Source organism: Onychostruthus taczanowskii, unplaced genomic scaffold, assembly GCF_017590055.1.
Source record: "Onychostruthus taczanowskii isolate IOZ18803 unplaced genomic scaffold, ASM1759005v1 scaffold9, whole genome shotgun sequence".
NCBI classification, from domain to species: domain Eukaryota; kingdom Metazoa; phylum Chordata; class Aves; order Passeriformes; family Passeridae; genus Onychostruthus; species Onychostruthus taczanowskii.
Window position 1 is genome coordinate 571,244 of NW_024506993.1, and position 19,257 is coordinate 590,500.

The 19,257-nt window shown below is 60.7% G+C and overlaps 2 protein-coding genes across 2 annotated transcripts; one reads left to right on the forward strand and one right to left on the reverse strand.

Annotated features, from left to right (window-relative positions):
- The first annotated feature begins 121 nt into the window (after window positions 1-121).
- OXTR (oxytocin receptor) lies at window positions 122-6,321 on the forward strand. The gene is made up of 2 exons (XM_041425833.1): window positions 122-1,283; window positions 5,579-6,321. Exons 1-2 carry the CDS (start codon window positions 353-355, stop codon window positions 5,818-5,820), a joined length of 1,173 nt encoding a protein of 390 aa, XP_041281767.1. The 5' UTR covers window positions 122-352; the 3' UTR covers window positions 5,821-6,321.
- A 3,087-nt stretch (window positions 6,322-9,408) lies between these two features.
- Window positions 9,409-12,999, reverse strand: CAV3 (caveolin 3). The gene is made up of 2 exons (XM_041426045.1): window positions 12,839-12,999; window positions 9,409-10,189 (listed from the first exon to the last, which is right to left on the reverse strand). The coding sequence occupies exons 1-2, from the start codon at window positions 12,947-12,949 to the stop codon at window positions 9,848-9,850; spliced, it is 453 nt and encodes a 150-aa protein (XP_041281979.1). The 5' UTR covers window positions 12,950-12,999; the 3' UTR covers window positions 9,409-9,847.
- Window positions 13,000-19,257: the final 6,258 nt, after the last annotated feature.

Genomic DNA, 19,257 nt, shown 5'->3' on the forward strand with positions numbered 1-19,257 from the left:
CTCTGCCCGCCGCCCCCGCCGCTCGCCCGGCCCCCGCGCCGGGGCTGGTGGCGGGGCAGCAGCCGGCGGAGACGCCGAGGGACCGGCGAGGGGACAGGGAGGAGCCGCCAGCCGGGGCACGGGGACAGGGACGGGCGGGCAGAGAGAGCGGCACCGCGGGGAGGGGACGGCAGGGGACACAGAGCGGGGGGACACGGAGTGCCGTGGAATACTGAGAACCGAGGAGACGCCGAGAGAGAGCGGCGGGGACAGGCGGCTGCCGCACAGGAACGCATCGGTAGGGGCTCTGCCCGCTCTCTGCCCGCTGTCGGTCCTCACCCTGCCCCAGGCTCGATGCGGGCCGGCGCTGGCCATGGAGAAGCTGTACCTGGCGGGGAGCAGCACCTGGATCATCAACAGCTCCCTGGGGAACGGCAGCCTCCGGCTGGAGAACCTGAGCGCCGGCAGGAACAGCACCGCCGACCCCCTGAAGAGGAACGAGGACATGGCCAAGGTGGAGGTGACAGTGCTGTGCCTCATCCTGTTCCTCGCCCTGACCGGCAACCTGTGCGTGCTGCTGGCCATCCACACCACCCGCCACAAGCACTCCCGCATGTACTTCTTCATGAAGCACCTGAGCATCGCTGACCTGGTCGTGGCCATCTTCCAGGTGCTGCCCCAGCTCATCTGGGACATCACCTTCAGGTTCTACGGGCCAGACTTCCTCTGCCGCTTGATCAAGTACTTGCAGGTCGTGGGAATGTTTGCTTCCACCTACATGCTCCTGCTGATGTCCCTGGACCGCTGCTTGGCCATCTGCCAGCCCCTGAGGTCCCTGCACAGGAGAGCTGACCGGGTCTCTGTCCTCCTCACCTGGCTGCTGTGCCTGCTGGTCAGCATCCCGCAGATCCACATATTTTCTCTAAGGGATGTGGGGAATGGGGTTTATGACTGTTGGGCAGATTTCATCCAGCCCTGGGGACCGAAAGCCTATGTTACCTGGATCACCCTCATGGTCTATATCATCCCTGTGTTGATGCTGAGCATCTGCTATGGCTTAATCAGCTTCAAAATCTGGCAGAACGTGAAGCTGAAGACGGCTCACGGGCCCAGCGTGGGGCTGGGCTCGGGCTCCCGCGGCGGGACGGTGTTTGCCAGGGTCAGCAGCACCAGGCTCATCTCCAAAGCCAAGATCCGGACAGTCAAAATGACCTTTATCATCGTGCTGGCCTTCATAGTGTGCTGGACTCCCTTCTTCTTCGTGCAGATGTGGTCCGTGTGGGACACCAACGCCCCGCAGGAAGGTACAGCTCCCCTCCCTCGCCCTGCTGCGCTTGGCGGCTCCGCTCGGCGCCCCGGGGACACCCCGGGGAAACTGCTCCGGGCTGGGCTGGGGGGTGGGAGGGAGATGGGAGAAGGTCCTGAGCACAGAGAGCCCCCACAGGCAGCAGTGGCTGAGCCGCAGCTTTCCCGGGCCAAGGGCTGCCGTGGCTCTGGCAGACTCCGGGCCACTGCGGCTCAGGGCAGTGCAGAGGGTGGTGGCTGTCCCTGGGTGCCACTGTCCCTGCATGGTGCCAGTCCCTGGGTGCTACTCTGGGGTCCCTGGAGATTCCCTTCCCACCCTGGCTGCTGGGACACGCTGCGGGTTGTGTGGGAGCTCAGGAGAAAGCTGCACAGCCTGAATTCCTTCCCTTTGTTGTATCGTTTCTTCCTCACTGACTTTTTGCTTTCTGCTCTTGGCCTCTTCTCCCTCTCCTGCTCCATCCGCCCCGGCACTGTGCTGCTGTTATTTTATCTCTGACTGGAGCACGGTTCCCGTAGAAAAACCCTGATTTATGAGCAAAACCTTTCCCTAAAAATGTGGTGTCACGGATTTACCACTTTTTAATATTTGGGCCAGCTGCTCCCGTCGTCCCTGAAGTTGCAGATAGAACAGAAAGTGTCACCCTCCCTGGTCTGACACTGCTGTGCTGTCCCCCGCCAGACGGGAGAACCACCTGGGAGACCTTAAACAAAAACTCCTCACGACTTTGTGAGGGGGGAGGAAAGGCAGAAAAGTGCACCCGGGGATGAGAGCGCCTTGCACAGGCTGAGCCGGGCTCACCAGGAGCGCGGGTGCCAAAGAGGAGGAGGAGGAGGAGGAGGAGGAGGAGGAGCTGCTCGCTGCTCCCGGGCTGTCACTGCTGGGCTCAGGGCAGCTGGCACGGCTGCTCAGCCCAGTGCTGCCCTCGCCGAGCCCATCCCCACGGCACAGCCCCTGTGCCAGCCCAGCACTGCCCTTGCCGAGCCCATCCCTATGGCACAGCCCCTGTGCCAGCCCTGCTCCCCACAGCCCCGTGCCCCATGGCACAGCCCCTGTGCCAGCCCAGTACTGCCCTTGCCGAGCCCATGCCCGTGGCACAGCCCCTGTGCCAGCCCTGCTCCCCACGGCCCCGTGCCCCCTGGCACAGCCCCTGTGCCAGCCCAGCACTGCCCTTGCCGAGCCCATGCCCGTGGCACAGCCCCTGTGCCAGCCCTGCTCCCCACGGCCCCGTGCCCCCTGGCACAGCCCCTGTGCCAGCCCAGCACTGCCCTTGCCGAGCCCATCCCCATGGCACAGCCCCTGTGCCAGCCCAGCGCTGCCTTTGCTGAGCCCATGCCCGTGGCACAGCCCCTGTGCCAGCCCTGCTCCCCATGGCCCCGTGCCCCATGGCACAGCCCCTGTGCCAGCCCTGCTCCCCACAGCCCCTGTGCCAGTCCCGCGCTGCCAGGAGCCGCGGGCGAGCTTTGCCTCTCCTGCTTCTCCCTGCTCCACTGCTTTCAGAAGTGCAATGTGCCTCACGCACCTCCCTGGCTGCTCCAGGGGTTTTCCACCTGATTCGGGCTGCTCAAAACTTCCAGTTCCGAGATGGCTCGGGGGTGAAGCAGCAGCCCTCCATCGTGCTGTATTTGAATCCTGCAATCTTGAGGGCTGCCCCTCCCTTCCTGGCACACAGCCCTCGGCAGCACCCAAATCTCTGCTGCTGTGCTGACCCTCGATGGACAGGATTTGTCCATCCCAATCCTTCTGGCTGCAAAGGGAACCTTTCCCTTGCTCACCCTGTGCAGTAGGCCTTGCAGCACTTTTCCTTTTCCCTTTCCCTGTCCCTTTCCCTTTCCCTTTCCCTTTCCCTTTCCCTTTCCCATTCCCTCCCCTTTTCCCTTTTTTTTGCTTTCCCCTTTTGCCTTTCCCATTTTCCCTTTTTCCTCCCCTTTTCCTTTTCCCCTTTTCCCTTTCCCTTTTCTTTCCCTTCCCTCTTTGCTTTAAGGCAGGAGGGATCTCCAGCCCTGCCAGGCTGTGCCACACTCCCACTCCCACTCTGTCACGTTCCTGTCTGCGGGCAGCCCGTGGCTCTGCACAGGGTGGCAGCTGTGCCAGGGCTTTGCTGGAGGCTTTCATGGCACGGGGGGAAAAAGCCTGGGGTGGGTGCAAGCGCTGGGAGACCCCAGGCCTTCGTTCCAGGCTCTCCTCCTCCTTTTGGCTGCCCAGAGGCGTCAGGGGCAGCTCAGTCAGGTCTCTCTGCAGAGCACTCGGGCTCTGCCTGCACGTTCCCACAGCCTTGCCCCGATCCCGGATCCCCTCCCGGTACCGGGCTCGGGGGCTGTGGCCAGGCAGCAGGGTGGGCTGCAGGAGAGGTGTTCCCCCATGTTGGGGAGGGAATGTGGCCTTTCCTCCCCTCACAGCTGCGTGGGCACAGGACAAGGAGGGCAGGGGGTCCCTGGGTGCAGCAGCAAGGGGGGCACGACTGCAGCCCAGTGAGCTGCACTGGGGGTGACTGGCCAGGCAGCAGAGACCCCCCTTAGGAGGCCACACAGCCCAAGGCCTCTGTAAGGTGGGTGGGAGCTACACGTCGTGATCCAGGTTTGAGCACTGGGGACCCTCCCCAGGAGGCTCCTGCTGCACACACTTCACAGGGAACGCCTGCGGGGCCGAGCTGGCAGCCAGAGCTGGCTCAAGGCGCCTGTGGGGACAGCAGCAGGGCTGTGGAGCACCACGGCTGCTGTACCACTGCCTTCACCCCGGGCAGGCTCCTACACCTGGCTGTGAGGGCAGCAGAGCCCCCAGAGCCCTGCGGGGGCACAGCCTGCACCCCTGCCCGCCCCTCAGCAGCGCCTGGGGACAGGAGCCATCCCCCAGGACACGCTGGCTGGGTCAGCACCCCTCGGGGTCTCTGGTGCTCCAGCCAGGGATGGGAGAGATCCACCCTCCAGACCTGCCCTGCAGTAAGCTCCCTGAAATTCAATTTGCCTCCTGCAGAGAGGGAAGAGCTGAGTCAGCCCTGGCTGGGGGTTTTCAAGAGTGTAGAAACACTGGGATGTATTTCAGGTCTTGCGCCTGGGGTTTGTAACCCCTCCACATGGAATTATTTTTTAGCATGTACTTGGAATGAATTATTATTGAAATATTATTATTACTAGAAATTAATTATTATTTTTTAGAATATACTTGAAATTAAAAGTAGTTGGAGCAGACGTCACAGAGAGCAGGGATACGCATCCGTTGGCTAAAGTGAATTTGGAAGCTAGCATTTATAGTCACATTTCTTCACTGCTCTGAAAACTGCCAGTGGATTTTTGCAGAGGCACGAGGGGGCCAGGAACAGCCAAACCAGCCGTGTTCACCTCGCTGCTGGTGCGTCCTCTGGGAGCAAAGGGGCTGAGGAGATGAGCTGGAGCACAGGGAGCAGGACAAAGGCTCCATCCCACCTGCAGCCACCTCTCGGAGGGGACGTCCCCCCTTGCCCCGGAGCCATGGCAGATGCCAGTCCCACCATCCCCTTGTCACCAGAAGGTGCCAGTCCAGCCTCTCAGGTGGGACAGTCGGTGCTTTGTGCTCTGGGGCCAGCAGCAGCCAGGGACTCGATGTCCTGGCACTGCACTGGGGCTGTCCCCGGCACCGGGGGATGCCAGGCTCCCGGGCACTGGGAATGTCCTTCCCGGCAGAGAACTGTGTGGGGAAAACTAATTCCGGGGAAAGAAAGATGGCTGGAGAAAGGTGCTGGGAGAGCAGCGGGCAGAGGGCCGGGCTGGTGGGGCAGCCCAGGAGCAGGGGACACCCGGGCCCGTGCTGTCCCACAGCCCGAGCGGGGGGAGCCGAGAGCCTGTCCCAAATCAGCCGCTGCTGTGGCAGAACGAGCCACCGCCTCTGCCTGCCCCCAGAGCTGCTCTCGGCCACTGCAACCGCAAGGGCCGCGGTCCCTTGTCCTGCCGGGGGCACCTTGGGACCTGCAGGTTGTGCTGCGGGGCTGCTCTGCCTCCGGAGCGGGGAACGCAGCTCCTGCGGGAAAAGCCGAAACCCGAGCTGCTGGAGCTGGGGCTCGCCCTCTCCCTCCCCGCAGCAGCTCTCCTTTCCCAGATGCTGGAATTGATGCTCTCTCTCCCTCCCCGCAGCAGCTCTCCTTCCCCAGATGCTGGAGCTGGGGCTCTCTCTCCCTCCCCTCAGCAGCTCTCCCTTCCCAGATGCTGGAGTGCTGTTCCTGCGGGCTCATCCCTGCGGGCAGGGCTCTGGGATGCCGGCGGGGCTGGGGCTCGGGCAGGGGCCGTGTGCCGTGCCCTGACTCCGCCGTGCTCTGTCTCGCAGCCTCGCCCTTCATCATCGCCATGCTCCTGGCCAGCCTCAACAGCTGCTGCAACCCCTGGATCTACATGCTCTACACCGGGCACCTCTTCCACGACCTGATGCGCCGCTTCCTCTGCTGCTCCGCGCGATACCTGAAGTCGCGGCCGGCGTGCGAGCTGAGCAGGAAGAGCAACTCGTCCTCCTTCGTGCTCAGCTGCAGGGGCACCAGCCAGAGGAGCTTCGTGCAGCCGCCCACCCCGTGAGGCCGCCGCCAGCCGGGCCCGGTGCCGGTGCCGCCCGGTGCCGGTGCCCTGCGGAAAGCCGGGCCCGGACAGGGGGTCTGCAAACAGGCGTACACACGGCTTGGGCATGCACAGAGGGCGTTATTTAACCGAGACGGGGAGGAATTCTGTGTCCAAGTCTCAGTGCTGCCTGGGATTAGACAGCAGGAGCCCGTTCCTGAGCCCAAACCCTGACTACAGTGGCTTATGGATGCCACCGAGAGGGACAAAGGACGCGGTGCTGCTGGGGCTGCTGCAGCTCAGGGACATGGGTGTCACCCTGGTACGTGGCTGGGCACCGTCCCACCTCCTCCTGCAGCAGGATCCTGCGGGACGGCAGCGCCTGGCACCGCGCTCTCCGCAGAGAAGCGCTCGCTTCGCTTGCAGCCTGTGGGACAGAGGCAGCCCCGTCCCTGCAGCCCCGCAGCTCTGCAGCCCTGCATCATGCCAGACCCGGAGCCTTGCAGCTCTGCCCTATGCCAGCCCTGCACCCTGCCAGCCCCGCACCATGCCTGCCCTGCACCCTGCCAGCCCTGCCAGCCCTGAAGTCCTGCAGCCCTGCACCATGCCAGCCCTATCCCTGCACCCTGCCAGCCCTGCACCCTGCCAGCCCTGAAGTCCTGCAGCCCTGCACCATGCCAGCCCTATCCCTGCAGCCCTGCAGCCCTGCACCATGCCAGCCCTGCAGCCCTGCATCATGCCAGCCCTGCAGCCCTGCACTCTTGCAGCCCTGCATAATGCCAGCCCTGCATCATGCCAGCCCTGCAGCCCTGCACTCTTGCAGCCCTGCACCCTGCAGCCCTGCTCCCCCTGCCTGGGGCACAGATACGGGCACTCCTGAGGTCAGCAGGGATCAGCCTCGAAGGGACAGCGCTGTGGCCCGGGTGTCCCCAGCCCAGCTGTGTGCCCTGTGCCCAGCGAGGCTGGGCGGACGGCTGCCAGGAGCCTGGGGCACGGCGGGGCCGGGATCCGGGCAGTGCCCTGGCCGGGAGCGCTGAGCAGCCTCTGCCCGGGGCCTGCGGGGTCCGGGCGGGCCCAGCTCCCACCGGGACACTCCTGTCACCCCCCAGCCAGGCTTGGCTCTGGCTCACCGCAGGTGCCAGCAAGGCTCCCACCGCTCCGTGCCAGCCGCCTGCTCCGTGGCACAGGGCACACTCACGGCATGGATTTTTATTGCTAACAAATACTGTAAATAAAGTTTTCTGACTGTGTCTGTGGAAGCGGGGGGAGGCGTGGGGGGAGCTGGGCTGAGGGGTTGAAGGGGATGGGTGGGAGCACCCAAAGCCCCCGGGCAGCCGCGTTCCCGTGCTGCCCCCGCAGCGGGAGCTGCCCCAGCGCACAGAGCCGGCGGCGACACGGGCACTGCAGGGGACACTGCTGGGCTGGCAAAGGGTGATGTCATTTGGCCTTTCATGATGGGAATGAACATGAAAAACGCATTTAAATGTGTCCTTTATTTCTTCACTGTGGCCAGCAGGCCCATTTGCACCTTTCCTATCCTGAATTTCCTTTGATTTTTTGTGGCAGCTCCAAGTGAGCTCTCAGCACATTTGCTGACTGGACACCAGTGCTCGGGACACCATGGAGCATTTTCTTCCCACATTCACCTTTTTCCTCCAGAGTCACAAACTCCTGCACAAAACAAGGAAGGAGGGGTCTCCCTTCCTGGAGAGTCTGAGGTGCATCCCCCCGGCCAGGGAGGAACGAGGGCAGGGCCGTGGATACCACCGGGTGGAGGCACGGAGAAAGGAGGGAGCTGTGGGACACACAGGGAATTGCCCTCCAGCCCCGGCTGCAGCTTCTGGAGGTGTCTGGGGGCCGGGCAGGGCCATGCCCCACGCCTGGAGCTGCTGCAGCCGAGAGGGGCCGAGGCTGAGCTCCTGCGCCGGCCCCAGGCTGCGGCAGACCGGCAGCGCCCCGGGGAATGCTCTGCCAAAAGCTTTTCAGGAGGCCAAAAAGTGAGAAGAGGTGCTGGCAGGTGAGCAGCGTGTGCCCCAGGTGCTGGGAGCCCAGGGAGCAATGTGGTGGGGACATCAGCACTTCAGGGTTTTTTGGGTTCAGGCAGTGAACTACAACAAAAACAAACAACAAGAAGTAGTATAAGCCCATTATACAATTGATTTCAATTATTTTTATTCTCACAAAAAATGAAGGTTTTTTTGAGACTTTCCCCCCCCTCCCTATAATTACCTAAATATCTTTTTTATTTTTTTTTTAATCACTCCATCCCTCTTGGGCCCTGCTGTTGCTGGAGCTTGGGTACCACATTGCTATGGAATACCAGCAGTATACATTCCCAAGCCCTTGGAAGAGCTCCAGCAGAAATCCTGGCTCTTTCTCATCCTTGGCGTGGCACTAGAGGAGTCTTTGGCTCCAAGTCTTTGTTGGAATCCAAGGGGAAGGCTCACATGGAGACAATTGAGAGCAGCCTCTGAACAAGGAGACCTCCTGGGCCCTGGTTCAGCAAAGCACTTAAGGCTGGAGCCAAAAAAGCGTTCAAGGGCCTCAAAGTGAAAGTGCAGCTCCGTGGAAGAGGGACCGACCAATTAATTGACAGTACAGGGCAGGAAACAGCTCCGAGCTGCTCCTCGTGGCCCTGGCCCCCTCTCCCTGCGGCCGCAGGGTCCCGGCACAGGCTCGCTCTGCCACTCTCCCATCCCTGGGGCAGCCCCGGGTGCTGAGGGAGGGGCCCCGCTGGACCGGAGCCCCCTCCTGCTGGCAGAGCCGGGGGATCAGCACGGTCCTGCCCCTCCTGCATCCCAGGAGAGCGCGCAGGGACAGCCCTGTGGGACACACACCCTGCTGCGGCTGCAGCTGACTGAACCGGCTGAACGCGTGTCTGGCGGAGATTGTCCAGAGGATCCAGCCCAGGCCTGGCTTAGAGCCCAGCCTGTCTCAGCTGAGGTTCCCCAAAGCTCCGTGTCCCACCTGCCCTGGATCCTGCCCACGGCACTTTGATGCTCCACAGTTAAGTACACAATTGAGCATGGAAGTGCCACGGGCGGGTTTGCAGCTGGCGGTGGCCCAGGGTCAGCTCACGCTCCCGGAGCAGACACAACATGTCATGCATGGACTGCTCTGGCTCCCACAGCTTGGCTGAAATGCAAGTAGGCATGAAAAACGTTTGGTGTAGCTATTCTATCCCTAAAACCTTTGTGCAGCGGTTTAATGCACAAGCTCCCACCACAGCAGAAGCTCCCACCACACACAGTAACTCCTGTGGGGGAGTTTCTGCCAGCCCAGCCCAGCCCGGAGGGATGCAGGAGCAGCAGGCTCTGGGCCGTGGCCAGCAGCAGCTCTGCAGCCCCGCTGCTCAGCCGGCACTGCAGGCTGTGCTGCAGGAGCTGCTGCAGGAGCTGCTGCAGGAGCTGCTGCAGGAGCTCAGGGCCTGCAGGGCACAGGGGGCTCTGGGCTGCTCCCTGGGCCACGATGGGCTTCCTTCTGCTAAGGCTTCTGGCTTTGGGATGGCCTGCCTCAGTGAGCATCCCTGAGAGCCAGCTCTGCTGTGGGGCCCTACCATGGTGAGCAGAGAGCATCCTGCTGTGGGGCCCTGCCTCGGTGCTGGGCTCCTGCGCCACGGGGTCCGTGTGGGGCCCTCACAGGACAGGGGTGTCCATGTGCAGGTCCCTCACAGGACAGGGGTGTCCATGTGCAGATCCCTCACAGGACAGGGGTGTCCATGTGCAGATCCTTCACAGGGGTGTCCATGTGCAGATCCCTCACAGGGGTGTCCATGTGCAGGTCCCTCACTGGACAGGGGTGTCCATGTGCAGATCCCTCACTGGGCTGTCCATGTGCAGATCTCTCACTGGACAGGGGTGTCCATGTGCAGATCCTTCACAGGGGTGTCCATGTGCAGATCCCTCACAGGGGTGTCCATGTGCAGGTCCCTCACTGGACAGGGGTGTCCATGTGCAGATCCCTCACAGGACAGGGGTGTCTGTGTGCCCAAGGGCAGGCAGCCTGCACAGAGGTGGCTGTGTGAGGGTGCTGGGGCAGCTGCCAGGACCTAAATCTCCTTCCGGACGGCAACTCGGACGTTGCTGCAGATCTTTGCGAGCGCCTCAAAGAGCGGGTCACAGAAGGTGTGGATGCAGAGGGAGTAGATCCTGCTGACGCACTGGATCTCGATCAGGTAGCTCTTGATGCAGGGCACCACTGCCCAGATGTGGCAGAAGGAGATGAGGGCGAAGAGGAAGCCCCAGACGACGGCCAGGGGCACGCCCAGGAGGGCAGAGAGCAGCCGGTAGCACCAGTACTTGCTGACGGTGAAGGTGGTGTAGCTGCTTTTCCAGACGCCGTCGAAGCTGTAAGTTCCCACGGGCTCAGCTATCACGTCCTCAAAATCCACCTGGGAGGAGAGCAGAGGACACAGGGGAGGTCTGGGGGTCAGCAAAGGCCCTGATGTGAGCACGAGGGTCTGCACGAGGGGAGAGCAGATCCCAAATGGAGGGGCCTGGGGAGGGTGGGGACAGGGCTGGATCCCTGCAGCCCCGGGCAGGGACAGCCCTGCAGAGCTGGCTCAGGGCTCCCAGCACTGCCCAGCCACAGCCTGTGGGCAGCAGAGGGGTGGCTCAGCCCACGGCCACACGGGGGGTCACAATCCCTGTCCCATCCCTGATCTGGGGAGTCAGGTGAGGCCGGGCAGGAGCCCTTGGAACAGGAGCTGTGCGTGGGAGTGCTGGCTGCAGAGGCACCCAGAGCCCATTCCTGCCCTTTTTTAGATTCAGGGACGTAGCTGCCCACTCGGCAGGAAGGTGTTTGTGCCAATAACGACCCAGCAGCCCTCTGGATTTATGGATTCTTTATTTATACCCATAGGATGATGTGCTCAGTGCTGTCTGTCCATGTTCCCCCTGGGGAGGGAGCTGGGGCTCAGCCCTGCCCTTGCCACTTGTGCAGGCACTGGGAGTGTCTCTGAGTGACACACACTCCCAAAAACTGCACGCAGAGATCCCCTTGGGGTGTAACTCACTTGCAGGGAATATATGAGCTGAGCTATTTGTCTTGAAAACCAGCCCGGCCTCCCCTCTGACAGATGCCGTGTCTGTACATTCATGTTAAACAACAATATTCATTCTGCTTTTGGAAGCACTTGGATCACAAAATCACTCTGTGTCATCTTTAATTTCCTGCAGTGAGCAGGAGGTGCTGACAGAAGTATTGACAATGAGGAGCCAGCAGCCCCAGAGCTGGCCCTGAGGTGCCATCAGCAGCCCCCAGGAAGCCCAGCTGTGCTGGGGACTAGCCCAGGTTACTGCCCAGCTGCCTGATGGGCTCATCAGGGATCAATTAATGCAGGGAGCAGTGGGATATAAAGACAGGGGCTCTGGCCCATGGCTCCTTCAGCTCTCGTGGCACGGGGAGGAGCTGTGGGGGCTCAGGCTGGGTCTGGATGCTGCTGGGGGTGCTCAGGGAGCAGCACTGCAGGTACTGCTCCTTTACAGAGCCGTGTTCCCCTTCAGGCTGGGAAAGCTCCCCGAAGGTCGCCCAGTGCAGCCGTGCACTGCTGAGGTGCTGTGCTCCAGGGGCTTTGGGAAAGGCTCTGAGACATGAGCCCGGGTTCTGAATGCTGCTCTGTGATGCTCGGGGTGTGCAGCAGGCCAGGTGAGCCCTTCCTCCCGCGGAGCACGGCAGGTCCTGCTGCCCTCCCTCCCCAGCCCTCCTGCCGCCGTGCCCTGGGTGCTGGGCTGTGCTGGGCTCTCCTGGGGACACAGCAGGGTGAGCTGTGCTCCTGCCCGCTGCCTCTGCCCTCCCTCCCCAGCCCTCTGGGGCTATTTTGGGGAGCAGGAATGCTGAGCTCTGAAGGCTCCCAGTGCTGCTGGAGCAGCAGCGTGGCCAGGCAGTGGGTGAGCTCGGAAGGTCTCATCAGGCTCTGGAGATTTTGGGACAGGCGGGGATGTGCTGGGGAGAGGGGCTGCTGGGGGCCCTGTGGCTGGCTGGGACGCTGCTGGCACTGCCACCCAGGAGTGGCTGGGGGCACTGCCACCTGGGAGTGGCTGGTGGGGCTCCCAGGCTGGGCAGCCCCAGGGCACTGGGGTGAGCGGGCTGGGGGCTCTGCTGGTCCCTGCTGCCAGGGCAGAGTGCTGCTCCCCTGGCCTGGCACCTGCCCACGCCCCAGGGCTGGATGCACTGGCAGGGAGTGGCAGGGTGCTGGGCACGCTGCTGAGGTGTCAGGCAGCTGCCAGGGGCAGGGCTCACAGTGCCAGCAGAGAGCCCAGCGATGGCTGTCACTGTCACAGCTCATCCCAGGGAATTTCATTTGACCACACCACGGTTGCAGCTGGAATGGTGTTTTCATGCCCAAATTGAGGTTTGTGTTTCAGCAGTGCTGTCAAGGTCACAGCCTGTAACAAAGCCTGGGTGAGCAGCTCTGTGCCCGCTGTCCCTTCTGCTGTGACAGTCACAAACAGTTTTAACAAAACCCTTCCACCTCCTCCTGTTCTCCTTTGGGCTGCAATTAGCTTTGGCTAACAGAGACCAATTTTGTTTGCAGTTCTAAGGGAGTCTAGAGGAAGCCCAAGAGTTAGAATGGGAATTCCTCTTGGTCAGAAATGGGGGGAGGGAGCTGGGGGCTGCTGCACCTCTGGGCTGCCCTGGGGGGAGCAATCTTCCACAACCACGACAGCACACATCAAGCAACAGGTACTGACACTGGTGTCTTGAAGGCCACCAGCCTTTTCCCAATATCCCTTTAAACTGGTGATACTTAATTTCTGTGTTATTTTTGGCTACCAGCTTGCTGGTGCAAAGGAAGGCGTCTCCATACATTTTCAATGAAACTGGAGAGCCCATTCAAGGAACGGGAAATGTGGCATTAACTGGAGCCAGGCGTGCCATCCAGCCAGTGTCTGGGTGCCTGGCCAGCAGGGCTGTCACCTCCCCCAGCCCTGGGGACGGCCCTGCTGGGGCCACATGGACAAGGACCACCAGCGGTGGCTGAGTGGAGCCAAACACGCAGCAAGGTCTGACCCCAAATGCTGCAGGAGCACAGCCCTACCTTCACCACGTCCTCGTTGATGTGCTTGGGGTCTCTGTTGACCAGGTCGATCTCCTTGGTGTGCTGGTCCTTGACGATGATCCCCTCCAGCTCTCCGTGCTCCTCTGCCATGGCTGGGGCACTGGGCAGCGCCGGGACCCCGACAGGGACAGGGACGCGCTGGCCCCGCCTGCAGCAGCTGCCCTGTGCCCCTGGCACTGCTCCAGGCTAAAATTAATGTCCTGGCTGCCGAGGCCGCCCTGAAGTGTCCCTTAAAGGGGCTTTCCTGGGGCCAGCCCCTGTGCTGTCACCTCAGGGGGATGGCATGTGTGTGGGCGGCTGGTGGCCTTTGAGCCAGGGCAGGGGTGGGCGTGCAGCCCCCCAGCCCAGCTGTGCTGGTGGGAGTTCACCCTCGTGTGGGACAAACAATGCCCAAATTGGGGCAGAAGGTCTCAAAAGCCTAAAAGAAATTGTTGTTTGTGAATCTTTTGTAAGGTTTGTTGTTTGTAAATGAAGCAGCTCGGGGATTCGGGAATCATGTCTATAAATATCACCCAGAGAAGCCACATTGTCCTGGGGTGGCCAGAGCTCCTCAGGGCTGTTCAGAGCCCAGGAGAAGGCTCGTGGTGCCTTGCTGGATTCCTCAGGCTCCAGCTTCTCACCCGCAGAAACTCGAGGAAATCCAAGACCAGCCCACGGAACCATAGTGATTGGAATATCTCCTCCAGGGATCTTAGTCAAGATTTATTTAACCTGGGCTGTACTTTGCTAATCCTCCCCAGTGTCTCCTGTGAGCTCCTGCCTTTCATGACCTGGGGATTTGTTTAAAAGTGCTGGTTTTGTGAAAAAGCACTTTACAAAACAGGGGTTTTGTCACCCCCCTGGCAGCTCCCTGCAGAGGAGCCCACGCAGGAGCTGCAGGTGGAAGTGCCCCTGCAGAGCCCACGGGCACGGCTGGCACTGCAGGGCAGGCATTTTAAGGCAAAGGGCTCTGCTGCCTTCCAAAAGCACCAGTGCCTGGGCAGGGCTGCTCTTGCCAAGCCCCCGTGGCCCCGTGCCCGGAGCTGCAGTGGCCTGGCTGTGACACAGCCCTGGCTGAGGCTGGGGTGGTGCAGGCTGGCAGAGACCTCCCTGGGACAGAGAGGGCAGAGCTGGGGCTGTGAGCCCACAGGGTCCCGCAAACACACGCCAGGCACCTGTGGACAGGGGCAGACTCTGGAAGGGGCTCTGAGCGAGGGGCTGGGAGTGTAAATCCGGCAGGGTTCTTCTGGAGAGCAGCGCCCATCGATGTGCCCCTTCTGGGCAAAGGGACACTGGGAAACCCTTTGGTGGCAGCAGTTCCACCTCCCTGCAGCTCTCCCTGCTGCCCCACAGACGCTGGGAGACCCCCAACGCGGCACAGAGCGGTGCTGGAGGTGAAATCCTTCCACCCGCCGGGATTTTGGGCAGCAGCTCCAGGCTGCTTGGCCGCGGCTGGATGGGGCAGCAGAGCTGCAGGGTGCTGGGGCAGGAGCAGCCGTGTCCCGTGCGAGGAGCGGGCTCTGCAGAGCGCACGGAGCTCCGCGGGCAGGGCAGGGCTGGCCGGGGCCAGACCCGGGTTAGCAGGCACGGCTGCTGCCGGCCGGGGCAGTGCCAGCGCGGCGTTTGGCGCTGGTTCTCCTCGGCCAGTCCCACCTGGAGGGCTCGGCGTGCCTTGGAGCCCTGCCCTGGTGTCCCCAGCCGGCCCCGGGCTCTGCGGAGCGCGGCAGTGGCGCCTGCCCCGCCGGGTGGCATTGCTGGTGGCATTGCTGGTGGCATGAGTCACTCCTCGCCTTTAGGCTGTCCTGGGCCCGGCTGGCCCTGGTGTCCCCGCCCTGGTGTCCCCGCTCCGGTGGCAGGACGGGAGCGGCAGCGACAGGCAGTGTGTTGTGATAAGGCACGAAATGATGACACAGACACTGCTGCTCTCGAGGGGAACAAAAAAGAAGAAGAAGAACTTTATTTTCTGACTCCAACATTTATAGTTTTCCAAAGGTGACAGTGGATTGGAGGGTGACAGTGCCACCTCTCCAATGCCACTGGACAGACCAAGGGTCCATCAATTCTCTCCACCTCCATAAAAGAATGCAAAACATAGGTTATTTACAGAACTGTGTGTGAGAAAGTTTGTTGAAAGAATGTAAGCATCAGAAGGCTTAACAAAGTCTTACAAAATCAGGGCGACAGCAGTGAGTGTCTCCAGCAGCCGGGAGAGGCACGGGAGGGTTCTGTGGCTGCTATAAATAAATGTATTTCCGAGTACGTTCAGGCTGTGCACGGGACACGGTGTGACAGTGGGCAGTCACACACGCGGGGCAGGGGAGGGCAGGGACACCTGCTCAGAGCTGCTCAGATCTGCCCCAGAGGGATGCCAGGGAAGGTTTGGTCACTGAGATCCAAAGCTTTCCTTGTCAGAACATTTGCTAGGAAACCGGTGACACGTTTTCTGCAGGAACAGGCAGCCACCACTGCCCCCACCCTCAGCAGCCCCCTGCGTGCTCTGGGGAGCAGATTGCCAGGACCTGGGCAGGCTGTAGGGCTGGGCATGGACCTGGAAGTCAGATAAATAACCTGCTGCTAGGAGCCAGCAAGACAAATAGATTTATTTCTCTTGAGCAGTGAAGAATGAAGCAGAAATAAAGCTCACTGAGATCAAAGTTCCTGTGAAAATGAACAGGCCAGAACTGCAGTGAAGGAATAGTAAAGCAGGAGAAATTGGGAGTGTGGCTCTCCCCCTGCTAGCATCACTGAGGGACCCAGCCTTGCTGGGTCGTGCCAGAGCCCCTGGGTGAAAGCCTGGCCTTGGGCAGGGTCCTGGCCCTGCGAGGGGCACGGGGCTCCTGTGTTCAGGTGGTCCCTCCAGCACTGATGACACAGAGGCTGCTGAGGGCAGGGATGTGCTGGCATTGGCTCTCAGAGGCAGCGGAAATCGTGGCTGGCAAAGACGAGTTTGAGCAGAAGCTCCGTCATGTTTAATATCAATTAAAATTAAATTTCACAGAGGAAGTACAGAAGAAGGGTAATTCATCATTCAAGCTGTTGTCTTAGTTTGTTTCTATACAAGGAGTTTGCCCTTTAAAACGGAGAGAAAGTCTATGAATATCAGATTCATGCCCCTGTGGTGCACAGCCACCGATCTCTGCATCCTGGGCTCGTTGTAAGAGCTGCAGGGGATCCTGGGGGGATCCTGGTGGGAGCCTGGGGGGATCCTGGGGGCTGCTGGTGCTGCCTCTCTGCAGGCATGAGCCCATGGAGCAGGGTCAGGGCTGTCCTTGTGGAAATCCTTCTTTATTTGTTCTTTTTGTAAGTTCTTTATTTCTCACGCAGCCCCCAGCGGAGGTCAGCTGTGACACCCTCGAGGCTGCATTTCATCCCATGGTCCATGATCAGCAGCTCTTCCTTCTGTCTTCATCTGACCTGTCAGCTTCTTTTTGCTCTGGGCACCTTTCTTGTGGGTCACAGGGATGCCAGGGGTGCATCAGCACCCCTCAGGTGAGCTGAGAGGAGATGGAGCCCACGGAGGCACCCAAGGGCTGTTTGATGGCCCCCGGGTGCCACAGGAACCAGGGCAGCTGCTTCCCCTGGCATGGGCATAGCCATTCCCTCTCACACAGGAGCTTCTGGCTCTGGGCTCAGCTGGGCTCCAAGGCTGCACAAATGCCTGTCCTGCTGGGTGTGGGGATGGATTTGTGCTGGGGATGGAGCAGCTGCCACCCCTCTGGTGGTGCTGGGGCTGAGCAGGGCTGGGGTGTCTCCAGCAGTGGGGTCTCACCAGCCCCAGCCAGGCCGGGTGCTTCACAGCCCTGCCCTGGCAGTGCCAGGGCTGCTCTGGCTAAAACCAGCTCTGGCACCTCATGGGATGTTGCTGCTCCTCTGCTGGAGGTGCAGGACAGCTCTGGAGAGGCCTCTTGCAGCTTGTGTTTGTGTCACCTCCTAATCTCAGCTCTTCTCTCTCACTGGCACTCTGAATTCCTGTGGATTTTCATTTTAAAATAGCCTCTCTTGCCTTGGTTTATCACCTGTGACATAACCAGCGGGGTATTCTGAGATAAGCAGAGTTAACCAGCTGTGCTGCTGCTTAGAGCAGGGTCCCAGCCTGCCTTTGGCTGTCATTTACCCTGGTGGCATTTGTTTTCTCCCGAGTCCAGAGTGGCAGCAGTGGAATGATGCTTTCCCTCCAGCCAGGGGCACTGCCAGGATCCCAGCCATGGCTCAGGGAAGGGCTCTTACCCAGCTGCAGGGAGGGTGGTGGGAACCCAGGAGGTTAAAGTGTCTCACTGAGAGAGGAATGAGCACCAACAGGGGCTTTGTGGCACAGGTTCAGGGCCAGAAGGGAGGGAGCCTGTGTGCCCTGCCCCGTGTGCCCTGCCCTGTGGCTCAGAGGGGTCTGACATTCCCTGGCTGTGGCACAGCCAGGAGGCCCCAAATGCCTGCAAATAAGATCCTTTCCAGCCCTGGAGCAGGACGAGTCTCCTAATAACCCAGCAGAGAGCAGAGATCCTATTTCTAGCGCTGGCAGCTTTACATGTGGAGCTCTCAGCTGCTCTCCCTGACCTGTTGTGGTTCTCTGCTCTTCTCTCTGGCTCTGCCTGTCTAAAAGCTGAATGCTGGGCTGGGCTTAGCTGCAGTGTGGCTGCTGACCACCCTCCCTTTCCAAAGAGCAGCTGAGGAGCTCAGGCAGAGCCAGGCTGTGTCTGTGCCACTGCTGGGGGGGGCTGGGGGTCCCTGGGGGCATTAGCTGTGCCAAGGGGGGCACTTGAACCAGGGGCAGGAGCTGACAAGTTTGTGAGCACCTAATACCCCAGCTTAGCATGCTGGCAGCTGCTGGAAACCAGGGCTGCAGGCACGGGAGAGTAAAAACAGCAACAGTGAGAGAGCTCCCTGTGTGCCCCTCCATCAGAGAGAAAGTCTGTGAATATCAGATTCATGCCCCTGTGACACACAGCCACCAATCTCTGCATCCTGGGCTCGTTGTAAGAGCTGGGGGGATCCTGGGGCTGGTGGTGCTGCCTCTCTGCAGGCATGAACCCATGGAGCTGAGCCCAGCCTGTGCCTGGCTGAGCTGCCCTGCCCTGCCAGGGGCTGCAGCCTCCCTGGGGATGCTGAGCAGAGGGTGCTGCCTCCTGGGTCCAGCTGCTTCTCCTCCCCTTTCTGCCCTGACTGGTCCAGAGGCCATTCCCACTCCTACAGTGGCCAACACCAAGAGGAAGCATTACCTCTACTTTTCTTTCTTTCTTTTTTTTTTTTTTTCTTTCCCCTTCTAGACTTTATTTATTGAAAGCAAACAAACCACGTGTCTTGGGCAAATATTATGACATTTCATTATTCACACTTGGTGTGATAAGTGAGCTGGTTTAGGGGCTGTGGTTGATGATTTATTTAGTTTGGATGTGGATATAAATCCAGCCTGTGGAGGAAGCACTGTAACTCTGTAGGAATGCGGATGCTCTCATGTCCATTGGAGCATGGCCAGTACCCAGTGCCTAATTTGTGGTGTTTTAATGCAAACAGGGCACACAAACCCATTTGTACTGTTGTAGGAACCAAGTGATTTCAGCAGTGTCCAAGAAGATGTGAGTAGTGGAAGGTGCCTACTGGCTTATTAGATGGAGAAGGGAAATTCAATTTAAAATAAACCTCCTGGGGCTCTCCTGCCTCCGTGGGGCAGGGCAGTGCCTGTGCCCAGCCTGGCACTGCTCCCCCTGCCTGTGTCTGTGCCTGAGGGGGAATTTGGCTCAGAGCTCCTGGGCTCCCTGGGCTGGGTGGGATGCTCTCCATGGCAAGCTGTGTTCTGGCAGAAAAGGTGTTTCAGCTGCAGGCAGGCTGCTGAGGGCTGGAAAAGCCAACAGGTTTTGGTCTCCTTTGAGCACACAGGAGGCAGAGCTTGTGAGTGACCCACGGGGCTGGGGTCTGTCAGCCTGCTCCAGGCCTGGGCTGGGGCTTCCCAAAGTTCACGCTGAACTATTTGTGGTTTTATGGGTGCTGCTGGCTGGGACTATTTATGGCAGAACAAGGGAATGAATATTCATCACTTCCCTGGCTGTGCTGAGTGCTGTGTAAATCAGCCGTGGCTGTCACAGTGGGCCCTCGCTCCAGCCACGGCCCCTCAGATGTGGCTGGACATCCTTGGTGCACAAATGAAAGCTTTCTGAAAGAGCTCTGCTGCTGCCAAGCCTGTGTGGCTGCAGGGCACCTGCTGAGCTCATCCCAGGGGCAGGAATCCAGGGCAGGAGGGTTCTCAGGGGTCTGGGCTCTCCAGAGCAGACCTGGACCTTTCCAGGTGGGGCTGTGCAGCCTGGCCCCAGGGCTGGGGGAGCTGCTGGGGTGGGCACTGTGCCAGGGGACGGGGGGCTGGAAATTGCCACCGAGCCCTGACAGGGCTGAGCCCCTCTGAGGTGCCAGGGGGTGGCAGGGAAGGCAGA